The sequence below is a fragment of the Diadema antillarum genome, unplaced genomic scaffold (assembly GCF_040938485.1).
Source record: "Diadema antillarum isolate AM-2024a unplaced genomic scaffold, OU_Dant_1.0 seq00000854_RagTag, whole genome shotgun sequence".
In the NCBI taxonomy this organism is placed as follows: Eukaryota; Metazoa; Echinodermata; class Echinoidea; order Diadematoida; family Diadematidae; genus Diadema; species Diadema antillarum.
Window position 1 is genome coordinate 1,085,044 of NW_027271725.1, and position 22,008 is coordinate 1,107,051.

A 22,008-nucleotide genomic window follows, 5' to 3' on the forward strand; every position below is an offset into this window, starting at 1 on the left:
GGGAGAACCGGGGGCAAACACCAAGAAGTCGGAGCTGGAGTAGCACCTTCAAAATTATGCTGGGGGTTGAAACTAATCCTTTTATAGAGACCCTCTTTCTGGGTTCTTGGGAAGATTTGAAAACTACCCCAATTAGAAGTATTTCGGCAAGAAATTCAAAAGACCCCCTATTTCAATGATTTTTCCCCCGTGTAATTGAGCCCCATATATACCCCTTTCCCCGAAAAAAAAAAAAAAACTTTATTAAATCTAATTGGGAACGCACATGTTACGGTACAGATGGGGGGGGGGGGGGGATACACTGCAAATAAAAATGTTCGTATTAAACATTTGCTCATATCAGCAACCAAAGTAGGCCTACATTGCATATGGAAAACATGTTTAACAGATCCACTATTAATCATTTAAAGAAGCTTGTGCGATTCATAACAATTGCATAGTGCAGCATTTTGATTTGATTTGGTCCTGATCCTGTATATAAAAGTGTGGTCACTCGTAGTGGTAGACAAACGAAATAACAGTACGTGATATCCTGGATTTGTAGCCATTTGTATAGGCCTACTCAATAGTTTCTAGCTTATTTTATCTATGCTTACCACTTTTGTAAAAGCATCATATTTCATGTTTTATACATATGACGGATTGTATAGGCCCTTTTATTCTCATATAATTATTATTTTATTGTACATGTGTTGTACTCTCATACCCCTGAAGGGGGTCGACAGAGTTAATAAAATATCTAAATATATCTTCTAGATGGCTTTGGATCTCCGTTATCTTATAGACGGCAATTGCTCGTACATGTACTGTAACATCAAAAGTACAACTCGATTTTTGTAATCATTGTATAGCTCTTCTAAAGAGCCTAAACACGAGTCCGCAGTTCGCAAGAATGCGTAAAAAACTTTGTTGTACGTCTGCAGGCACATGTGACGAAATCATTGCTGATATGACGTAACAAATTCAACATGTCTGCCTCCGTGGGAAGACTAAGCCGACAGGTTCGTACATTTGCCACAGCAAATTCCTGACTATTTATACATTATTTAAGTCTTTGTCAGTGATTATATGCGAACGTTAGAGTGATCCTTAAGTGTAAGAGCTTGCTCTCTATATCTATGTGGGAATCTTGCACAAAATAGTTGCTGTTGTGTCACAGCAAACGTGCGTCTGACATGCATGCGTGCCTGCTAGCTCATCAGCCCGCATGGCATGGCCTGGCTGCCCAGCCCGCAGCGAGCTGCACTGCTGCTTGACCGAAAGATCGGTCTGTATCTGTCCGTCGGGGAATGTTCCGCGGAGACTGCGTCTGGCTTCACGGATCCCCTCCGTATACAGACCGAAGTCAATGATCCCAGCTCCTGTGTGGAGCAACGCGCACAGATCAAACGTTACGATGAACCAAATTTCAGACAGCTTTTTTACATTCAAACAAGTTTGACATGACATGACACATTATGCAGCAATATTTGGGGTTAATTTCTCACATTTTGCAATCGAAATACTCACAGTAACGCGGTTATAATGCAGAAATTTTATCCATATCGCAACATCACCGTTCGCTAGCCGTAGGTCGCCATTTTGAATCTGTAAACCAATCACATGCGAGGTACTTTATAAAGTAAAAAAAACATGTGGAAACTACCTCGCATGTGATCAGTGATTGGCTAATAGATTCATACTGTATGTTTCTGCAGTTTGAACGTGAGGACGCGACGGGCTGGTTGATGTGTGTTTTGCGTTGAAAATTCGACCGAAATATTGGATTATTCATTAATCTGGTGAGTGTAGTCTATTCTTGAATAGTTGATTTAACTATTCAAGCTTAAATTTGCCGACCTAGGGCCGTGAATTAGACGCAGTCGAGAAGGGTGAGGTACCTCACCCAATTTTCCATAGAGACAGTGGTTAAGAACATCCACACAGCAATGGGTACTACAACCTTCCGTCTGTCTACGGAGGACAGCGTTAATGGCAAAATACAAAAGAGTCCCCCGGACAGACGGATCTTTCTGTCTACACTGCTGCCTGCCCTGTCCGAGTGTCGCATATCGGTGCCCATATTACCATCGCGCTATGAAGTGTGGTAGCATAGCACGTGTACGTGCGGGCAAATGTGCAAAGGGATCTGCAAAGTGAGCTTCAGCGGTGTGCTATCGGCTTTGATAGCGGCGGGCTATGTTCTGTCAGATGATGTAGAACGATAATTTCGGTTCGTCGCCATTAACTAGGGTTTAAAATAGAGAATGCTGAGTCAATGTCCCAGCCTTACCATTCTTGAAAGAGTTCATATTTGTTCCCCCCATTTGAAATGTACAAACTGAATTACTGACTTCTGTACTGTAGATGTCTGTAAGTGTAATAAGATTCATTTAACCTATCAGTTGTATTGCTCATCTAACTAAATGAGTAGCAGTAGGGCTAGGGGTGTAATTGACCGAAAGATCGGTCTGTATCTGTCCGTCGGGGAATGTTCCGCGGAGACTACGTCTGGCTTCACAGATCCCCTCCGTATACAGACCGAAGTCAATGATGCCAGCTACTGTGTGGCAGTAGCGCACAGATAAAACGTTACGATAAACCAAATTACAGGCAGCTTTTTTACATTCAAACAAGTTTGACATGATATGACACATTATGCAGCAATATTTGGGGTTAATTTCTCACATTTTGCAATCGAAATACTCACAGTAACGCGGTTATAATGCAGAAATTTTATCCATATCGCAACATCGCCGTTCGCTAGCTGTAAGTCGCCATTTTGAATCTGTAAACCAATCACATGCGAAGTACTTTATTAAGTAAAAAAAACACGTAGAAGCTACCTCGCATGTGATTGGCTAATAGATTCATACTGTATGTTTCTGCAGTTTGAACGTGACGACGCGACGGTCTGGTTGATGTGTGTTTTGCGTTGAAAATTCGACCGAAATATTGGATTATTCATTAATCTGGTGAGTGTAGTCTATTCTTGAATAGTTGATTTAACTATTCAAGCTTAAATTTGCCGACCTAGGGCCGTGAATTAGACGCAATCGAGAAGGGTGAGGTACCTCACCCAATTTTCCATAGAGACAGTGGTTTAGAACATCCACACAGCAATGGGTACTACAACCTTCCGTCTGTCTACGGAGGACGGCGTTAATGGCAAAATACAAAAAGAGTCCTCCGGACAGACGGATCTTTCTGTCTAGGGGTGTAACTACATCTTGCCTGTGTTAAAAGGGCAAATTTGATATTGCCATTTCTTGCATCATTTTTGTCTTCCGCAGTGCTAATGTTATAGACTTCTATGTGTAGGATATGTGTGTTTGTGTGTGACTGTGAGAGTAAAATGCCTGCCCTACCCATTTACACTAAACTAAAGTACAGTATATTCATCAATGCCCCATCAACATCATGATCTGAGTGATGAGGCACCATCCCTACATGCAGTTAACACAATAATGGCCTTCATACATGATAACTAAATGAGAACACACATATCCATATATCTTGTGTGTTGAATGGTATTGCAAGTGAAAATGTGTCATTTTGCTTCTCATTTTTTCACCTCTTTGTCATTTGAGATCCTCTCGTTCTTCTTCTTGATCTGTCTATTCTGCCTCCTTCAGTCTTGCTTTATTGCCGATGACGTGTGTGTGTGTGTGCGCACCTGAAGATGAGCAATATAGAATAAATAATACATGTATATTTTTGCCAGTGTTGATTTAGGTCATCAAAAGAATGTACCTTAAATCAATCATTCAACTCATCAATTTATGGACTTTTACTTCATGCTTTAAGATGTCCAGCCTCTGTGTTATCTTTCAACTTCAGGTTTGCACAGCAGCAAGATGCCAGAGACTGCCACCCAACCATCTTAATCCAGTGGCATCTGTGATAAGTATAAATCCTGACATCAGAGGTCCTCCATCCACCATCCCTACAAATCAGCAGCTAGACATAAGGTTATCACAGGTGTGTATGCTGTGTTAACATAATATCGTCAATAATTCTTTGACAGTACACATTTCGTGTTCATATCTTTGTCAATATCATGCTGGAAAATTTTGTTTTTTTCCTAGACATTTGTAAAAAGCAGCAGTTATGCATATATGTTGGAGCAGAGATGACAACGTTTATTTTTGTTGTCTCTCTTTTTATTTGCAGAAGTTTGTACTTTTTTTGTCAAAAATGCTGCAGCTTTGATGGAAAATACTGCTTTTCCCAAATTGTAAAAATATGGTACACATGTCTGTAGCAGAAAAGGTAGAAATGTTGTTTTCCACCAAAAATATGCCTTTTCAGTCCCCAGGATACTGCAAAGTTGTTAACAGGGTTGACATCCCCATTGAAGTGCTTTTTCCACTTTGTTTTTGTTGTTTCTTTGTGTCTTTTTTTTCATTACCAGGTAGTTCATGTTAATAGCAACTACTATAGACCTCATTAGATGACTCTACAGTCTTACAAAGCAGTTTATGCTAGTGTGATCAACACTTTGTGTAGTCTCTTTTGTTGTTCTTACGTCATGAAATGTTGCCAGAGTGTCAAATTAGAATATTGTTTTGATTTATGTTCCCTATATGCACCCAATATTTTTATTCATTATCCTTTGTTGTTGTTGTTTCCTTTGCAGACAAGATGTTATTCTCAGCAGCCTCAGAGAAAGGGGTTCATCTCAGGGTTCATCGACAACATCAAGCAGGAGATGGCAAAAAACAAAGAAATGAAGGTTAGATACTGTACTTGCATTTGGTGTTCATTCAATTGTCCATTCCTTTGTTTGTTTGAGTTTTCAGTCTCCAGCATATAGAAGTGTAATTCTTTTCAGAGTTGATGCATTACCAGTTTGTATGTATCCTGCAAAAGTTTCAAGTATGTGTAGGTAGAGAAGAAACATAGACATGGAAATAATGATTCCTTGACAAAATTATCAGTTGACATGTTATGCAAGCAAGAATGCAAGGCAGCATATTTTCTTCATTTTAAAATCATCTGTGACAGTGAAAGCAGTCTTTGCTTCTTCTTTTTTCTTAGCAGAAGACTTTTCATTGATTTGAATGTTGAAAATCTTTATGGAGAGCAGTCTTTGATGTTTTTGTTTTTTTCTTAACAGAAGACATGTCATTGATTTGATTGTTGAAAATCTTTATGTACAGCTTGGTTGATTAAGCTCCTATGATCAGCTTGTGAATTTCTATGTTGCTGTCTTCCATTTTAATGCTGTGATGGTCACAAAAGACTTTTTCTTGTTGTGTTTTGTGATGCAGGAAAATATCAAGAAATTCAGGGAGGAGGCAGAAAAATTAGAGCAGTCTGACGCTTTGCAAGAAGCAAGAAAGAAATATGTAAGTACTCTCTAGTCTGAGCCTTTGTTGTAACGCAGCGCTGTACACTGATACTGGTCTGATGGTTCCTGACCAGTAAAAATCACTTGACCAGTAAAAAATGGAAAAACTGGGTACCCTGGTCAGACAGACAGGTCGGACCAGTAGAAAAAATGGGTTAGTGTGTAGCCTTGTTGTTCTCATATTTTCCTCTCCCTCATATCCTATATTAAAATCTTAATGTGTGTAGGTACGTGTTTGTGCTTCATCACATTTGTGGGTAGTTATGACAATCATTCAGTATTAAAGCACTGAACCTCTTCAGTGATTGTTGGTAAGTTTTGTCAAGACTCAAAATGTTACATTAGCAACATTCAAAACTGCATGCCTATGTTCACCATGATGTCTGTGCACACCAGTTTGACTGTTTAACATAGGTTTCAATGCATGATTAGAATTCCTCAAGGGAATATACTGCTAGCAGGCACACAACGTGAATATGTGTGATAAATCTGACATATCTTTTTGCTCCTCTGTATTGATGCATGCGTTTCTTAATTATTTCTCTTGTTGTAGGAATCTCTTGAAAAGGAGACTGCCCGTGGCTCTGCAGCTTTCAGACATTCACTAGAAGACTTCAAGGACAAAGTGTCAAAGGTAATGGAATATCATGAGAGAGAGAGGAGGGGGATTAAATATTGGCATTGTTTCTCTCATGTAAAAAAAAAGAAGTACTAGCAATATGTTTCTTGCAATTTGGGCATTCTCCAAGGGAAAAATACAGCTGAGTGGATGTTGCCATGCTGTTTCCATAGTAGCTGTAAATCATATTTTATGTAACACTTTAGGCCCCTACTGGTATCTCTATATTGATTTTTTTGTAGTGTTTATTTTTTTTATTTATTTTTTCTTTTAAGGGGGGGGGGGATTCTGGAAACTAAGACATTTTAGTAGTATCTGTGACTGATATATGTTTTGTTTTGCTTTTCTCAATCATTAAAATTTTGCCGTAGTAGTTGATGCTTTCCACTGAATATACAGATATTCTGTTTTAAAAAAGCACAAAGCAGTTTGTGAATCTTGAAGTTTTAAGGTTCAGTCACAAGAAGGGGTTGCTGTCAGTAATATTCAGAAGATGATATTGTTTCAGACATAAACAAGTCAAAGAGATATCTTCCCTTGATTTCGACAGGATGAGATGTCATGCTTAATTACGTTTTTCAGTACATGTCTTACATTGCCATTTTATTGATTTTTTTTACGTATTTATTTATTAATTTATCTATTTACTTATTTATTTTTGTTTATATGTTATATGTGTTTGGTTCCTGAGCAGGGCATGGAAGAGGCACAAAAACAAGAGTGGGTGAAGAAAGGGCTGGATGATATCTCCAAGTCGGCCAAAGGAGCCGCTGAGCGAGTGAGCAAGTCTGGGGAGGAGATTAGCAAAACTGCTGCCTTTAAGACCATCACAGAAGTGAGTAAAGTGCAGTCACACAAGCAAACGGCAAAAGAAAACGAAACACTGAATATAGGGCAAGTCATCAATGCAAAATACAGTCAACCTTACTCAAGTCATTCTTGCATGAGTAGAATAATCGCCTAAGTCGAAGGTCTTTTTGAGTCCTCTTCTCTTTATATTCTATTGATTTTAATTCCTTGTAAGTCAAATTTTCTATAAGTCGAAACTGTTTCTTTAGTCCAAATAGATTCGACTTAAGCAAGGTTGACTGTCCAGTGGGTAAGTTGTGACTTAAATCTTGCATTCTACATTGGGCAATGGCCCTTTTTTTAATGGTTAAATCTTACCCTTTGTGTCAATTCATTGTTCACTGGGAGTATATGGATATTTTGGCATGTGCCATACCCTCTCTTTCAAATTTCATTCATTAGAATCTGCATTTTCTTTAAAATTTGATATGGCTCATTTTTGTTTGATCAGGGTGTGAAAGCAGTAAAAGAAGAGATTGACGAGAGCACGACGTCAAGAGCACGGCCGTATCGAGCACCAGGTATGTGGCTGATGATGATGCTAAAAGCGTCTCTTTCTGCAGAGGTATTAACCACTGCCACTGGACCATCTGATTGCCTATGTAGAGAGTAAACATGCAAAAAAAAGGAGAAAGAAACAGATGTGAAAATTCAAACAAAGAATACAGACAAAAGAAAACAAAAGATAATTAGGGCATTAAATTATCTAAAATCATGTTCAAATGAGTGATATATTTCAGAGTGTTTTGTAATCCTATTTTATTTTAAGTCCATGCTTTTAAATTCATACCATTTGCTTTGAAGAAAGTTCAAGAGAGTTTGCTGGTACCAAATTAATGATCAAGTGGTTGAGTGATGTAAATTTCCAGTCTCGGTACATCACATGTTAAATGGCAAACAAACACTTTGTGCTACTACATAATTGTACACAGCTGGTTCCGTGGCATGCATAGCCTATCGTCATACAGTGATTTTCACTTTATTTTAGAATTATATTTTTTGCCTTGGGACATGGCACTATCACTGACAGAACTAACAACTTCTTTCCATTCCTGCAGAAAAGTTACGGAAACGAACAGAAGGTATGAGTGAAGCAACTGAAAGAACGTTCGAAGCAAATGAGTGAGTTTTATTATTTGTTTTTTTTAGTTTGGTTGGTTGACCTATTGTTCTTGTATATGTAGTACGGATAAGAGTTGTAGTTGTCTTAATTGTTGTCAAGTATATCTCTTGCCAACAATTACTAGTTTTCATAACATTTTATTTTCTATATTGCCTCTATTTTTTTGTGTGTACTTTAATTCTTTGTGCGTTCCAAAATTCAATACACATGTGCATACCGGAATGTTAAAGGCACTTCAAGGAGCTTTTTCATCATACTGTGTTGTCAGTGGATTAGACCGCAGATTCTCAGTTTTGATTTGAGTTTTGTTGGCAATAGCATTTGTGTCCTTCAGCAAGGTATCTTATCACTATTGTCTAGTCATTTGGATAAAACTGAAAGCTATCAGTCTTCTGGTGTGCTCGTGTGTTGAAGCTTTTGCTTCCTTTATAGTGACTACGTAGAAGAAATCCAAACTCAAAACTCATATTGAAAACACATCTAATTTGCCAAATTTGAAGACACCAGTGTAAAATAATGTCATTAAAGATCAGAGAATAAGTTCAGAATTAGCTGTCAAAATATATTGGAATAACTGTTCAAGGGTGCAAAAACAGCGTAGCCGTCTACTGAATACATTTTTGGGAAAATTGAGTGTCAAGGGTCATGTTCTATAAAACACAGATATCAATAAACCTCTTTATCCTTTTCTCCTCTCTTAATTCTTTGCAGAGATGCAACAGGAATGGTTTTACACAAAGACTCCAGATTCTTCCAACAGTGGAAAAATTTCAGTGAAAACAACCAAGTTTTCAATAGTGAGTACACATGGTGAAGCAACTTGTGATAACTATGCAGAAAACATGTATAACTATGTGTTGTTGGATCGCCTCAGTGAATGACATTAGCTGTATCTTCTTCTTTAGGAAAATTTTGCAAGTTCACTCCCTCTGTCTTGGGTAAGGAGGGAAAAGCCAGACATACAAATGCCTATTGTCTTCAGACGTCATTTAATGTCAAAGAGTTTGATGAGGCTTCTCCCTTCAATAACAATCTAATTTCAGATGGCTTTTAGCTTATTTATGCCCTAATGATAAGTTTATTTATTTTTAGCTTCCAAGACATATTTATGCTCTACTGTTGAGTTTGTTTACATTTGGCTTTCATAAATTATATATCAATCAGGGACGGATCCAGGAATTCTGTAAAGGGGAAGCGCCTTTGCAAAATTAAATAGGGCGCACGTAACCCCCCCCCCTTTTTCTTTTTTTCCTTTTGTTTAAAAAGAAATAAACGGGGGGGGGGGGGGGGGGCTCTGGATCTGCCTCTGTCAATGATCCTGACTAATGTAGCAATATCTGTTGCAATAAGCAGAAATCCTGAAAGCTGATGTGCCATGATAAATGTACCAATTTTTATACCAATTGCTATCTTTTGGGGTCATTTATGCCAAGGGGCCCAAGGGTGTCCAGTCCTAGCACATTAAGGCCTCATTGGTTTTGATTGACTCCCAATATGTCTACTTTGTTTTTCCACAACTTTGCACTCCCCTAACCCACCCATGCCACACAGAGTTATTTGATTTGAAGATGAAGTATGACGAGAGTGACAACATCGTAGTCAGGGCCTCGAGAGCAGTCACAGACAGAGTCAGCCAGCTTCTAGGTAAGATATTTCTCTTCTGATGGATGTAGGTGATATGATACCCACACACTAAAGGTGATGATGGAACGCTGGGGTACCTTACAGTGAATTATTACTTCCCTGCAGATATGATCTCTTTCCATAGGTTTGTCTACAAATGGATGCAAAGATGTGTGTAATTTCCCCTATAGACACAATGCAAATTAGCTGTTTGTGTTATGGATTTGTACATAATATAGTTCAATTTTGGTACATGGGGATCTCCACAGTGTATGCGTGTATATTTTGTCCCTACAGGTAACTGTAGGGTTGTCTGAAACAACATTTGGTACAAAAGTGTGCATCAAATATTAATGTGTTCTTGAACTGCTGTATTACACTGCTGTTGTATTGTATCACAGCACAGCAATTTTGTCATTGCTCATGATTTATATATGTGCACTTGTAAAAGAGTGTTATAGCACAAATGTGGAGACCAAGATATTGTACATGACCAATAGATAAAAGAAGAAAACTTTGTCTGTCTTTGAATTTGATTACACATGCAAATGAGTGGATTGTAGAGTGGAAAAACTAATGAGGATGTGGATTGGAGCATCTTTGCTTCACACCTATAAAATTGAAAACTAATGTTTGTGTTGCCAAGAATAGCTGCTGCTGATCAGCATTGGGAATATCATTGGAAGGTGATATGTGTGATTTCAGTCGTAAAATTCAGACTATTGTTAAGAGACTATCAAATTCTTTAGATTTTGAAGAGGTTGGAAAACCTAATTCTTAAGAAATTATTTTCTGTCAGTTATACTTCATGTTTCATGTGACTTTACCCAGCACATGTTGAGACCTTTTATACACTATAAGTTAATTTCACTCTGGAGTATGTACCACTCAAAATGTTTTTCCTTTCTTGCTATTTTCTTCATGATTTGGCCACAAAGAATTGAAATGTTATTACATTCCAATGTCACATTTCTCTTGTAGGAGGTGTGTTCTCACCGACCGAAATGTCCGAGGTCTTGACAGAAATCATCAAGATTGACCCAACCTTCACAAAGGAGAACTTCTTGAAGATGTGTGAGCTGGAGATTATACCTAATATCCTTGAGGTAACTCAATGATGTATTTGCTGATATTTACACTTGTACAGTAGCTTTATCATCATTATTACTATCATTTTGTTTTGTTGCTTGTCATTTTAGTTATGGGGGTGTTTGAAACAGAATGGAATAGAATTCCATGCAATATTATTATTATCTTCACTTTATGAAAACTATGAAAGATGAAAATGGAGTTTCACATGTGTCATTTTCTGTTACGTCCACTGAAGTTTTGATGCAGTGATTAATACAATATTAGACCGGGGGCCCAGAAGATTTATTCAGCTGAAAAGGGTCACACTTTTTAATGGTCTCATCATATAAGGATGTGTCCAAGGGTCAATAAAATGAATTGCTGGCAAGTCACATCCTGTACCGTAAGCCTAGGGACCACAAAAAGGGACCCCGAAAAATGGATTTATTCAGCCGAAGGGGGTCACGGACAAAAGTTGGTGGATATTGTTCCTTTGGGTGTACTTATCATGAAAACAGCAATGCCAGCTATTTTATCCTGTACGGGGCCCCAGACAGTAGCCCCAAAGGGCCCTACAAATATGGTGTTATTCAGCTGAAAAGGGTCACAGCTAATTTCTTTTGCAATGGAAGTAGTTCCCATCAGAGATATCCAAAACACCAATGCCAGCTATTTTATCCTGTACGGGGCCCTAGACAGTAGCCCCAAAGGGCCCCACCCCCATAGGCCTACGTACAAACACACACAAACATTGATTTTATTCAGTTGAAAAGAGTCACGGCTAATTTCTTTTGCAATTGAAGTAGTTCCCATCAGAGATATTCAGAACACCAATACCAGCTACTTTATCCTGTATACGGGGCCCCAGACAGTAGCCCCAAAGTGCCCCCCCCCCCCATAGGCCATACGTACAAACACACACAAACATTGATTTCATTCGTGCAGCTGAGAAGAGTCACGGCTAATTTCATTTGCAATGGAAGGAGTACCCATCAGAGATATCAAAAACACCAAAGTCAGTTATGTTATCCAGTACGGGGCCCGGGACAGTAGCCCCAAAGGAGCTCCCCCCCCCCCCCCCAACACACACACACATTAGTTTCATTCAGCTGAAAAGAGTCACAGCTAATTTCTTTTGCAATGGAAGTAGTACCCATCAGAGATATCCAAAATACCAAAGCCACCTATTTTATCCTGCACGGGGCCCCAGTCAGTAGCCCCAAATTGCTCCCTCCCCCCCCCCCCCCCCCCCCCCCACACACATTGATTTTATTCAGCTGAAAAGGGTCATGGCTACTTTCTTTTGCAATTGGAAGTAGTAGGCATACTCATCAGAGATATCCAAAACACTAAAGCCAGTTATTTTATCCTGTACGGGGTCCCAGACAGTAGCCCCGAAGTGCACCCCCCAACACACACACTCACACACACGCACACACACACACACACACACACACACACACACACATTAGATTCATTCAGCCAAAATGGGTCACGGCTAATTTCTTTTGCAATGGAAGTATACCCATCAGAGATATCCAAAGCACCAAAGCCAGTTATTTTATCCTGAATGGGGCCCCAGACAGTAGCCCCAAAGTGCCCCCTACATACACACACACACACACACACACACACACACACGCACACACACACACACACACACACACACACACACATATATATATATACTGGTTTCATTCAGCCGAAAAGGGTCACGGCTAATTTCTTTTGCAATGGAAGTATACCCATCAGAGATATCCAAAGCACTAAAGCCATAATCAGTTATTTTATCCTGTACGGGGCCCCAGACAGTAGCCCCAAAGTGCCCCCTACACACAAACACACACACACACACACACACACACACACACACATATATATATGTGACCCTGCACCTCAAAACAAACAAAAAGTCACCAGACATGACTTTTTAGTTAAGACCATATTCTGAAAGAGCAGACTTTAAGCTTTAAAATGATGTATAACTCAAGTCAAATGGACTCTCCTAACCTATCTAAATATTGGAAAGAAAGCACAAACTCAGGAAAAGTGTGAACTGAGGAAAGAGGCTCTGAAGTACAGTGTCTATTCAAGCGCTTAATCTTTACCAAACTGTGCTGGCTGTGCGATGAATGGGACAAAAAAACAGGAAGTAAACCACCAGAGTACTAAATCAATGAAGGAATTATCAGATTAAAGTGAAATTAAGCATGCCTCATTACCACATTCTGTCCATAATTAATGCCAGCTTTCAAAGCAGTAACATTATCCTTTAAAAAGTTATTAGAGTTGAAAGTGAAGAGTATGGACAAGGTTTTTCAGAAATGAAAAAGGGATTCTAAAGACACGCCTAATCACACTATTCTACCAAAAATGTTCCGAGATAAACTGCTAAAAAAACACACTTTCCTGCCCGTTTTATGATACCAAATTTTAGCATATTGTAAAAGAAGACCCGCTCTTTCAGAAAATATGAAAAAGTCAAGTTCGGCTAGGTTGACCCATTTCATTTATTTTTGAGTCCTCACGCAAAATCAGTGTGTGCGACTTTATGTTCGTTTTGAGGTGCACGGTCACATATATATATATATATATATATATATATGTATATATATATATATATATATATATTAGTTTCATTCAGCCGAAAAGGGTCACGGCTAATTTCTTTTGCAATGGAAGTAGTATCCATCGGATATCAAAATACCAAAGTCAGATGTTTTATCCTGCACGGGGCCCCAGACAGTAGCTCCAATGTGTTTTGCTTTATTCTCTGTATTGTTTGCATCTCTTCTTCTTAAATATGCGCTCCTTCGTCGTCATTTTCGCGACAACGACAACGCGTCCTCCTCCTCCTCATCATCATCAGTAGCTCCAAAGTGCCCCCCCTCCACATACACACACACACGCACACACACACACACACACACACACACACATTAGTTTCATTCAGCTGAAAAGGGTCACGGCTAATTTCTTTTGCAATGGAAGTAGTACCCATCAGAGATATCCAAAATACCAAAGCCAGTTATTTTATCCTGTATGGGGCCCGGCACAGTATAGCCCCAAACACGGGTAATTTCTTTTGCACTCTGGAAGAAGTACCTATCAGAGATATTCAACACACCAAGGCTAGTTATTTTATCCTGCACAGAGCCCCAGACAGTAGCTCCACAGTGTCCCATCCATTATACATGTACTGTGAATCAGCTGAAAATGGTCTTACAAATTCTTTTGTAACGTTAATATCAGGGCCTACTGAACAGAGATATCACAAACACTAAAGCAAGTCATCTTATCCTGTATACGGGGTCCCATAGGTTACAGTAGCAAAACACTCAAGAAATTTGCAAAGGAAGCATACTTCTGTATAGTGCACAACCAAGATGACCATATTACGAAAACCAGTCATTTCATCTTGTACTGGGCCCAGGTTACAGTAGCCATAAAGTGCCCCTCCCCCACATAATTATTATGACATCATTTAGCTGAAAAGAGTCATAGTTGTTTTTCTTTTACAATCGAAGTAGGCCTTAGTTTACATCATAGATACCCAAAACATCAAAGCCAGTTAGGTTTTCCCAGCCAATTTCGCACTTTTGTTGGTTCATTTGATAGAAGGTTCGAATTCGTAAAATGGGTATTCAAATTGGCTGGTACCCTACGTTCATTCAAATTCGCCTTGACTTGCCGAAAAGGGTATTTCAGTCATTAAATTTCGCGATAGACAGTCAAATTCCAAACGTGTTCATTCAAATTCAAATCATGCTATTTCTTTGTTTCAGATCATTTTAACATGTCTTTCTATGTGTGTTTTCATTTCATCTATAAATTACTGTTATAAAGCAGTAAATGTATCATATTTCTTATCTAGTATAACTGGATTTGGTTGTTCTGTAACCAGACTGGTAACGCTACTTCTCTTTCATATATACATGTCATTATAGGCCTATACGTGTACCAGTAATGCAGATTAACTTCATTTTTATAGTCATGACAGCACAATAGATACAGACGTATATCTCTAGAAGACATAGAAAGAATTATATTAAAAAAAAAAAAACATCTGAGGATCATAACCTTTACTTCTTGGAACTGGCCGACCGCTCGTAATAAAGCGCTCGTAACGGCCAGATAATTTGTGGCTTCTTACTGTCTTCTTTGGAGTCAAAAAGCACGTTAAAAGAAATGGTGTCAAAGTCTCTTAAACGAATACGAAAACATGAAATGCTATGATGCTTACAAAATAACTACGACGAAAGAAAATAAGGAAAGAGGCCAAGCATGAACATATAAATTGACTGCAGAACATGTTAAATTAGATGGCCAGAAATCAATTTGAATGAACGAGCGCAGCATGTAATCACGTGACTATATCATTATGAATTTATGAATGAACGGATAGTGGAATGGTACTTGTCTTATATATGGATTTCAGTTGAAAAAGTGTTATTTAGAATAAGGTTAGAGGTAATGGGAATGTTTCAAAATAAATTTGAATGAAGAGATTAATATGTCATTGAACTACCATGTCATCTAGGCAAAATTTTTGCTAAATTTAATTCAACATTAAAGAATTCGATTAAAAGAGGTGCGATATTGGCCCGGATGCAGGGCCCTTGACAGGTATAGCCCCAAGGTATTCCCACCCCATATGAATTAATTGTTTTTAGGTGAAAAGAGTCATGTATGCCTATTTTCCTTGGCAGTGGAATCAACAGCTGAGATACGTAAAACACAAACCCATCCAGTTAAGGGGCCCCCAGCCAGTAGCTGGAAAGTGCTCCCGTATTATTTTATTCTAAGTGAAAAGAATCACTGCTGTAATTTCTTTTGCAATGGAAGTAGTACTCAAGGAGGTATCAAAAACACCGAAACTAGTTATATAGCTGTACGGGGCCCCACGGAGTGTTCCTAAAGTGTCCCCACATGTAATTCCACTATCAAGATCTGCATCCCGATCTATTCAATCTGTCAGATTGGGAGAGAGCGGCAAAAGTGTACGGGGACCGGGAGCATCGTAGCAGCAGCGTTTGGGTGATGGGGTTGGATCTGGCAATTGACGACAGATCGGGAAGAAATTTTGAACTGGTTCAAAATTTCTTCCTCATCTCCCCATCAAGATTGACCTATTTTGAATCGTAGCTCAAACGGGGAGAGAGCAGTGACAGTGTAAATACCGCGGGATGAGCGTAACAATTCCAGGTTTTTCTAACCGTAGTAACAGCGGCACAAGAACGGGAAATATAGTCTAAACTAGACACCGACGACATGGTCCCGCTGCTGCGCCGCTTTCTTGATCAAAGCACGACCTTCCCACTTTAACGACGCTCTCACTAAGTTCTCTACTCTCGTATAAAATCAAGGCCTGTTCCTACGACGCTTCATTCCTGCTTCGATAACGCTGTTGGCCGCTTTAGCTACGCTGTTCCTACGCTTTCCCAGACTCAATTATGCACGTCTTCCACTCTCGCCGCTCTAAAATAGAATGTAGCCGATACACTGGAAAATGTTTGCCAGAACAGCAAAACTGATGATGATGAGGAGGACGCGTTGTCGTTGTCGCGAAAAATGAAGACGAAGGAGCGCATATTTAAGAAGAAGAGATGCAAACATGTAAAAGAGAATAAAGCAAAACACTTTGGAGCTACTGTACGGGACCCCGTGTAGGATAAAATATCTGACTTTGGTATTTTGATATCCGATGGATACTACTTCCATTGCAAAAGAAATTAGCCGTGACCCTTTTCGGCTGAATGAAACCAATATGTGTGTGTGTGTGTATATATATATATATATATATATATATATATATATATATATATATATATATATATATATATATATATATATATATATATATATATATATATATATATATATGTGTGTGTGTGTGTGTGTGTGTGTGTGTAGGGGGCACTTTGGGGCTACTGTCTAGGGCCCGTACAGGATAAAATAACTGGCTTTAGTGCTTTGGATATCTCTGATGAGTACTACTTCCGATTGCAAAAGAAAGTAGCCATGACCCTTTTCAGCTGAATAAAAACAATGTGTGTGTGTGTGGGGGGGGGGGGGGGGGGAGGGGGTAAGGGGGCAATTTGGGGCTACTGTCTGGGGCTACTGTCTGGGGCCCCGTACAAGACAAAATAACTGGCTTTGGTGTTTTGTATGTCTCTGATGGGTACTACTTCCATTGCAAATGAAATTAGCCGTTACTCTTATCAGCTGAATAAAGTCAATGTGTGAGTGTGTGTGTTTGTACGTAGGGCTTATTGGGGGTGGGGCACTTTGGGGCTACTGTCTGGGGCCCCGTGCAGGATAAAACAGCTGGCTTTGGTGTTTTGGATATCTCTGATTGGTACTCCTTCCATTGCAACAGAAATTAGCCGTGACTCTTTTTAACTGAATAAAATCAATGTTTATGTGTGTTTGTACGTATAGGCCTATGGGGGGTGGGGCCCTTTGGGGCTACTGTCTAGGGCCCCGTACAGGATAAAATAGCTGGCATTGGTGTTTTGGATATCTCTGATGGGAACTACTTCCATTGCGAAAGAAATTAGCCGTGACCCTTTTCAGCTGAATAACACCATATTTGTGGAGCCCTTTGGGGTTACTGTCTGGGGCCCCGTACAGGATAAAATAGCTGGCATTGCTGTTTTCATGATAAGTACACCCAAAGGAACAATATCCACCAACTTTTGTCCGTGACCCCCTTCGGCTGAATAAATCCATTTTTCGGGGTCCCTCTTTGTGGTCCCTAGGCTTACGGTACAGGATGTGACTTGCCAGCAATTCATTTTATTGACCCTTGGCCACATCCTTACATGATGAGACCATCAAAAAGTGTGACCCTTTTCAGCTGAATAAATGCTCTGGGCCCCCGGTCTATATCATAATACATTGCTATATTATTATTCACTTCATGAAAACTATGAAAGATGAAAATAGAGTTTCATGAGTGGCATTTCCTGTTGCATCCACTGAAGTTTTGATGCATTGATTGATAATACAATATCAAAATACATCACTGAATTGTTTACAGCTGTGGTTATTGTAAAAATAAACAGAACAAAAGAATGAACTTGTGGCAAACAATCAGGTTGTGGTCTAGTGTGGCCTTAGTGAATGGGTTTGATTCAGCAACGTACATTAAACAATGACAAGTTAGTTGACATAGATAATGGTTAATTGACTGCGTTCACAGCAGGTCACCTATTTTTGTTTGAGTACAGTCAGCATGAAGCAGCAAATGGATTTCTGTCATCTGTTTATTCCATGAGAATTATTTGTTCACAGTATTTGCATCTACTTGGTGGCTTATGATAGTAATATCAGCCATTACTTTAAAAGTTTACATGTGCTAAACATGAAATTGTGCACTTATTGATATGGCAAAGCTCATATCTTTAATATGCTTATGATAGGACTCTCTGTAGATGAACTTGCTTTGAAAACAATAATAATACTCCAGGAAGCATGGGCTTGTGAATGGTACAATTTATTGAGGTCATATGGGTTGCATCATTGGCATTTTAAAGATGTTTGAGGTGAGCTTTATGTGATGGTTCTGTCATTTTTCCTTCTTGTTTCCTCTTATTTTTGCAGGCAATGATTAGGGGAGACCTGGAAATCTTAAAGGATTGGTGCTATGAAGCAGTAAGTCATCCTATGAACATTATTATTATTATTTTTTTTGGGGGGGGGGGAGGGTAGGGAGTGATTACACTGTGAATGTGTGAAGTTTCACTTATATGTATGCTTTTTGAAGTAGTGTATCTCTGTATGTCTAACGTGGTACTCCTTTGTTGATTTTGACTGCATAGCTCCAGTAACACGCACAGACAAAAAAACAAACAAACAGAAAAGAAACAATCTTGTACCCTTGCTTAACTAGGGGTATGTTGGGTGTGTTGGGGTTGTCAACCAAACATGTTTGAATTATAATAATAGTGTATGTTTGTAGGATTGCTTGATATGAAAGCTTCATTTAGACGACTGAGCAGTTTCTCTGCCCACTCATTGTATTAATGTTTGTAATCTAGTTTTATCTTTTCAGTTGAAGCAGAAAGTATATCAATATGTACCTTTTTTCATTTTTATGCGTTTCTTTTCCATGCTTTCTTTCTCTCTCACTGCAGCCCTTCAACCAACTGGCCACCCCTATCAAGCAGGCCAAGTCTATGGGTTATCAGTTTGATTCCAAGGTCCTGGATGTGGACAGTGTAGATGTGAGTAGTATGAGCTCAGAGTGGTGGTTGGAAGTCTTAGTACAAGCATGATACTCTACTTGGGTTAGGTGTGTGAGACTGCAGGTTGATAAGGTTGAGTTAAAGATCTAATTCAGGTCACAAGCATGATTCTTCACCAAGGCTTCATTACCGTGACTACAGCTATAAAAATAACAATGATAGTAGTTATTGTCTGTAAAGATTTTTGTCACCATAGTACACAGAGCACACTTGGTCCACCATTGCCTGTGGCTCTGAAATCAAGGCCTACACCAACTGTGAACTCACTTCTTCCAATGGATGAATATCCAGCTACAATGTTGTGTTTTTTTCTAGTATGCATGTTCAAAACCAAGCCATAACTCTTGGGCTTCTTACTGGACACCCAATTATAGACCTGGATAGAGAGAACCACTTTATAGTGACATGTCGTGCTCAATTTAAAAAACATGAGCATCGTAGGAGGACTTGACTCTGGGATCTTCTCATTGAGAGCCCAATTGTGCCTATTCAACTACACCACAGCTCTTTCACCATACCATAGCTTAACTTCACCCCCATAATTATGATGGGATAATTTGTGGTAGACAATGCCAACATTAAGATAGTTCAGTTTTTGCTCCAATATTTCAAGTCCACATGAACAGCATTATGTCTTTGAGTAAAATTAGCGTAAGGATGAAAAGCAGAATGTAATTTAGCCGATGATGTTGTGGATATGTGTTAACGATGTTAAGAGTGCAGTAGGATTAAATGGGAGTGATGATGAGACCCAAGTTTTTGTCCATCATTTCTCCAGCTGTCGATGGGTAAAATGATGGAGCAGGGGCCGGTCCTCGTTATTTCCTTCATCGCTCAGCAGATCATGGCAGTCAGGAACTCCAAGGGAGTCGTCGTTGAGGGTGATCTGGTGAGAACGAATGACCCTTTCCTTCCCTTTCCCTCTCCCCTCCCCTCTCCACCCCCCCCCCCCCAAACCTGGCATGTATCTATAACACACAGTTATGTTTCTTGAAAAGGAACTTTGTTATACAGAGGAAGTTGTCCCCAACTTATACCATAAAAGTGCAGAAAGATTGCAGAAAGCGCTCAGTGAAAATTTGTCGAAAATGAGACCGTCCTGTCAACAGCTAGGAATTTATAAAGTTTTGGCTACTTTTATGTGTCACCCTCTTCAAATGGGAACATTATAATATATAACGTAAAATTAGTTGAACAATGTATTTAACTTATAGAATTTACAGAAAGATAAATTTTTCTTTAACATTAAAAAAACCTCTTCACCCAGCTCCTTGAGAAAAATATTTCCTTCATAGCTTCAAAAACAGGTCAAGGGGATGTCTGCTTTGTGGAAGATATGACAATTTATGAAGTTCCTTAACCGAGTTCTTCATATTGTTCTACCGCTTTGACCTTACACATTTTTTCATAATTATGATTTATGTCTAGCAAGGTAGTGCATAAAATTACCCAGAACTGTTGAGATTCATAAACTTGAACTTGAAAAGATCATATGATTTTCCTCAAACTTTCACTGAATGTTCTGCTCATTTTTAGCATCCACTGAGTTCACAAGTATGTTGGGAAAAATTTCTCCTTAAACAACTCTACAGATATTAGGAAAAATCTTGCAATTTGAGGATTGTCTCTATCTTCTGTTCATCACATATTCAGTGAAGAGAAAACAAGCATACAAGCTCTGATATGGTATTATTTTTGGTTGCGCAGGGTTTTTCTGTAATGGAATGTCAAAAGTCCTTGAGGTGTAGTACTTGAGCAAGGTAAATGAATGTGTGACACCAATTCTCCAAAAGTTTCATTTAAGTCATTCACAGGACTCTAGTGTTTGAAATTTAGTGCACAAAATGGAATACCTGTATCAGTATTCACCTTTAACACGCTGCAGGTTAGCTTTTGTAAGTGTTTGTTTGGGCAATTATGGTATGTACCATTTTATGCTCTTCAGACTTTGGCAATAAACCAGAAAACCTTGTAAGTCAGTTAAATAAGAGCAATCACCTAAAATTTTATAATGCAAAATTCTGATAGAACAATAGGGGTCATGTACTTTGTGATGATCAATTTGTGCAATATAAAGGTAGCCGTTTAGTTTAAGTACTGTATCGTCAATCGTACAACCACTTACCCCTTATTAGCAATGCAGTGCCATGGAAAAGAATTGAATTTTATCTAGATTATAATGTATTACCTAGTTTTGTATTGAAGGACCTACATGTAAATCTGCAGGTGATTTGTAAGCAGGAGGATATTTTTACATAAAGAGCGGGAAAATATGTTTTAAAAATTACATTTTTTTCAAACCCGAAATTAGATCTTGCATGGTTTGATAATTTTACACCGAAATAATGATTTCTGCCTAAAATATGTTGTGTACTGTGCATCGCTATGTTTTTTGTTTTTGGTATTTTGTTTGTTTGTTTGATCTGCAGAGGTTCTGCAGCCCTATTTAGGTGATAGAAGTGTAATTGTATATTTCTGGATCCTTTCTTGCAGGAGAAAGTGATGAGAGTAACATACGTCTGGGTCTTGTGCCGGGACCAAGAGATTCTGGATCCATCAGCAGCCTGGCGTCTCCTGGATTTGTCAGCCCACTCTGCAGAGCAATGGGTCTAGGCTCCACCCCTTTTCTGCCCCGTCTGCGTACCACCCCAGAGTCATTTAATAGTTTATTCCATATACACAACCCAGCAGACAGAAACAAAACCCTCTGATACTTAGTACATTAAATTGTGCTGTCATAGTCATATTAGTTCAGGGCTTATCTAACCTGCTTCTTTTTTAAAAGAAGTATTTCCAGGAATTACTGCAAAGTATAGATTTTTGGCAAGGAAGAGGTTAAGGGGAAGGTAAACAAAAATAATAACTCAGGATATTCTTCATCATTCATCAAGCAAATATGAGACAGGATGTTGAACAACAATGAAAAAAAAATACACCTTTTCAATCAGAAATTTTTGTAAGAACAACTTGTTTCCATATTTATATATTCATTTTAGCTTGCCATGCAGTTCATTAACTTCATGCTCTGATCTTAAGTGTACTTCATATCTCTAATGACCATGCCATGTTGCATCATTTAGCCAAGACTGAACTGATTGCTACAGCCAGTTTGCTCTTGGTAGATTTAAGAATCTGAGGCATC

General features: G+C 38.9%; 1 protein-coding gene across 1 annotated transcript; it reads left to right on the forward strand.

Moving 5' to 3' along the window:
* Nucleotides 1-964: 964 nt before the first annotated feature.
* Nucleotides 965-21,559, forward strand: LOC139740436 (mitochondrial import inner membrane translocase subunit TIM44-like). Its single transcript, XM_071651029.1, has 15 exons — nt 965-1,001; nt 3,820-3,960; nt 4,619-4,714; nt 5,253-5,330; nt 5,886-5,966; nt 6,646-6,786; nt 7,252-7,321; nt 7,859-7,922; nt 8,635-8,720; nt 9,475-9,567; nt 10,528-10,652; nt 18,223-18,273; nt 18,756-18,845; nt 19,645-19,755; nt 21,360-21,559. Exons 1-15 carry the CDS (start codon nt 969-971, stop codon nt 21,477-21,479), a joined length of 1,380 nt encoding a protein of 459 aa, XP_071507130.1. The 5' UTR covers nt 965-968; the 3' UTR covers nt 21,480-21,559.
* The last annotated feature ends 449 nt before the right edge of the window (nt 21,560-22,008 follow it).

Bases quoted from the DNA above. Each gene is read 5' to 3' on its own strand.
- LOC139740436 (XM_071651029.1), top strand. From the start codon at position 969: ATGTCTGCCTCCGTGGGAAGACTAAGCCGACAG. The intron at 6,787-7,251 runs GTGAGTAAAGTG...TTGTTTGATCAG, and splicing joins CCTTTAAGACCATCACAGAA to GGTGTGAAAGCAGTAAAAGA. The intron at 10,653-18,222 runs GTAACTCAATGA...TTATTTTTGCAG, and splicing joins TTATACCTAATATCCTTGAG to GCAATGATTAGGGGAGACCT.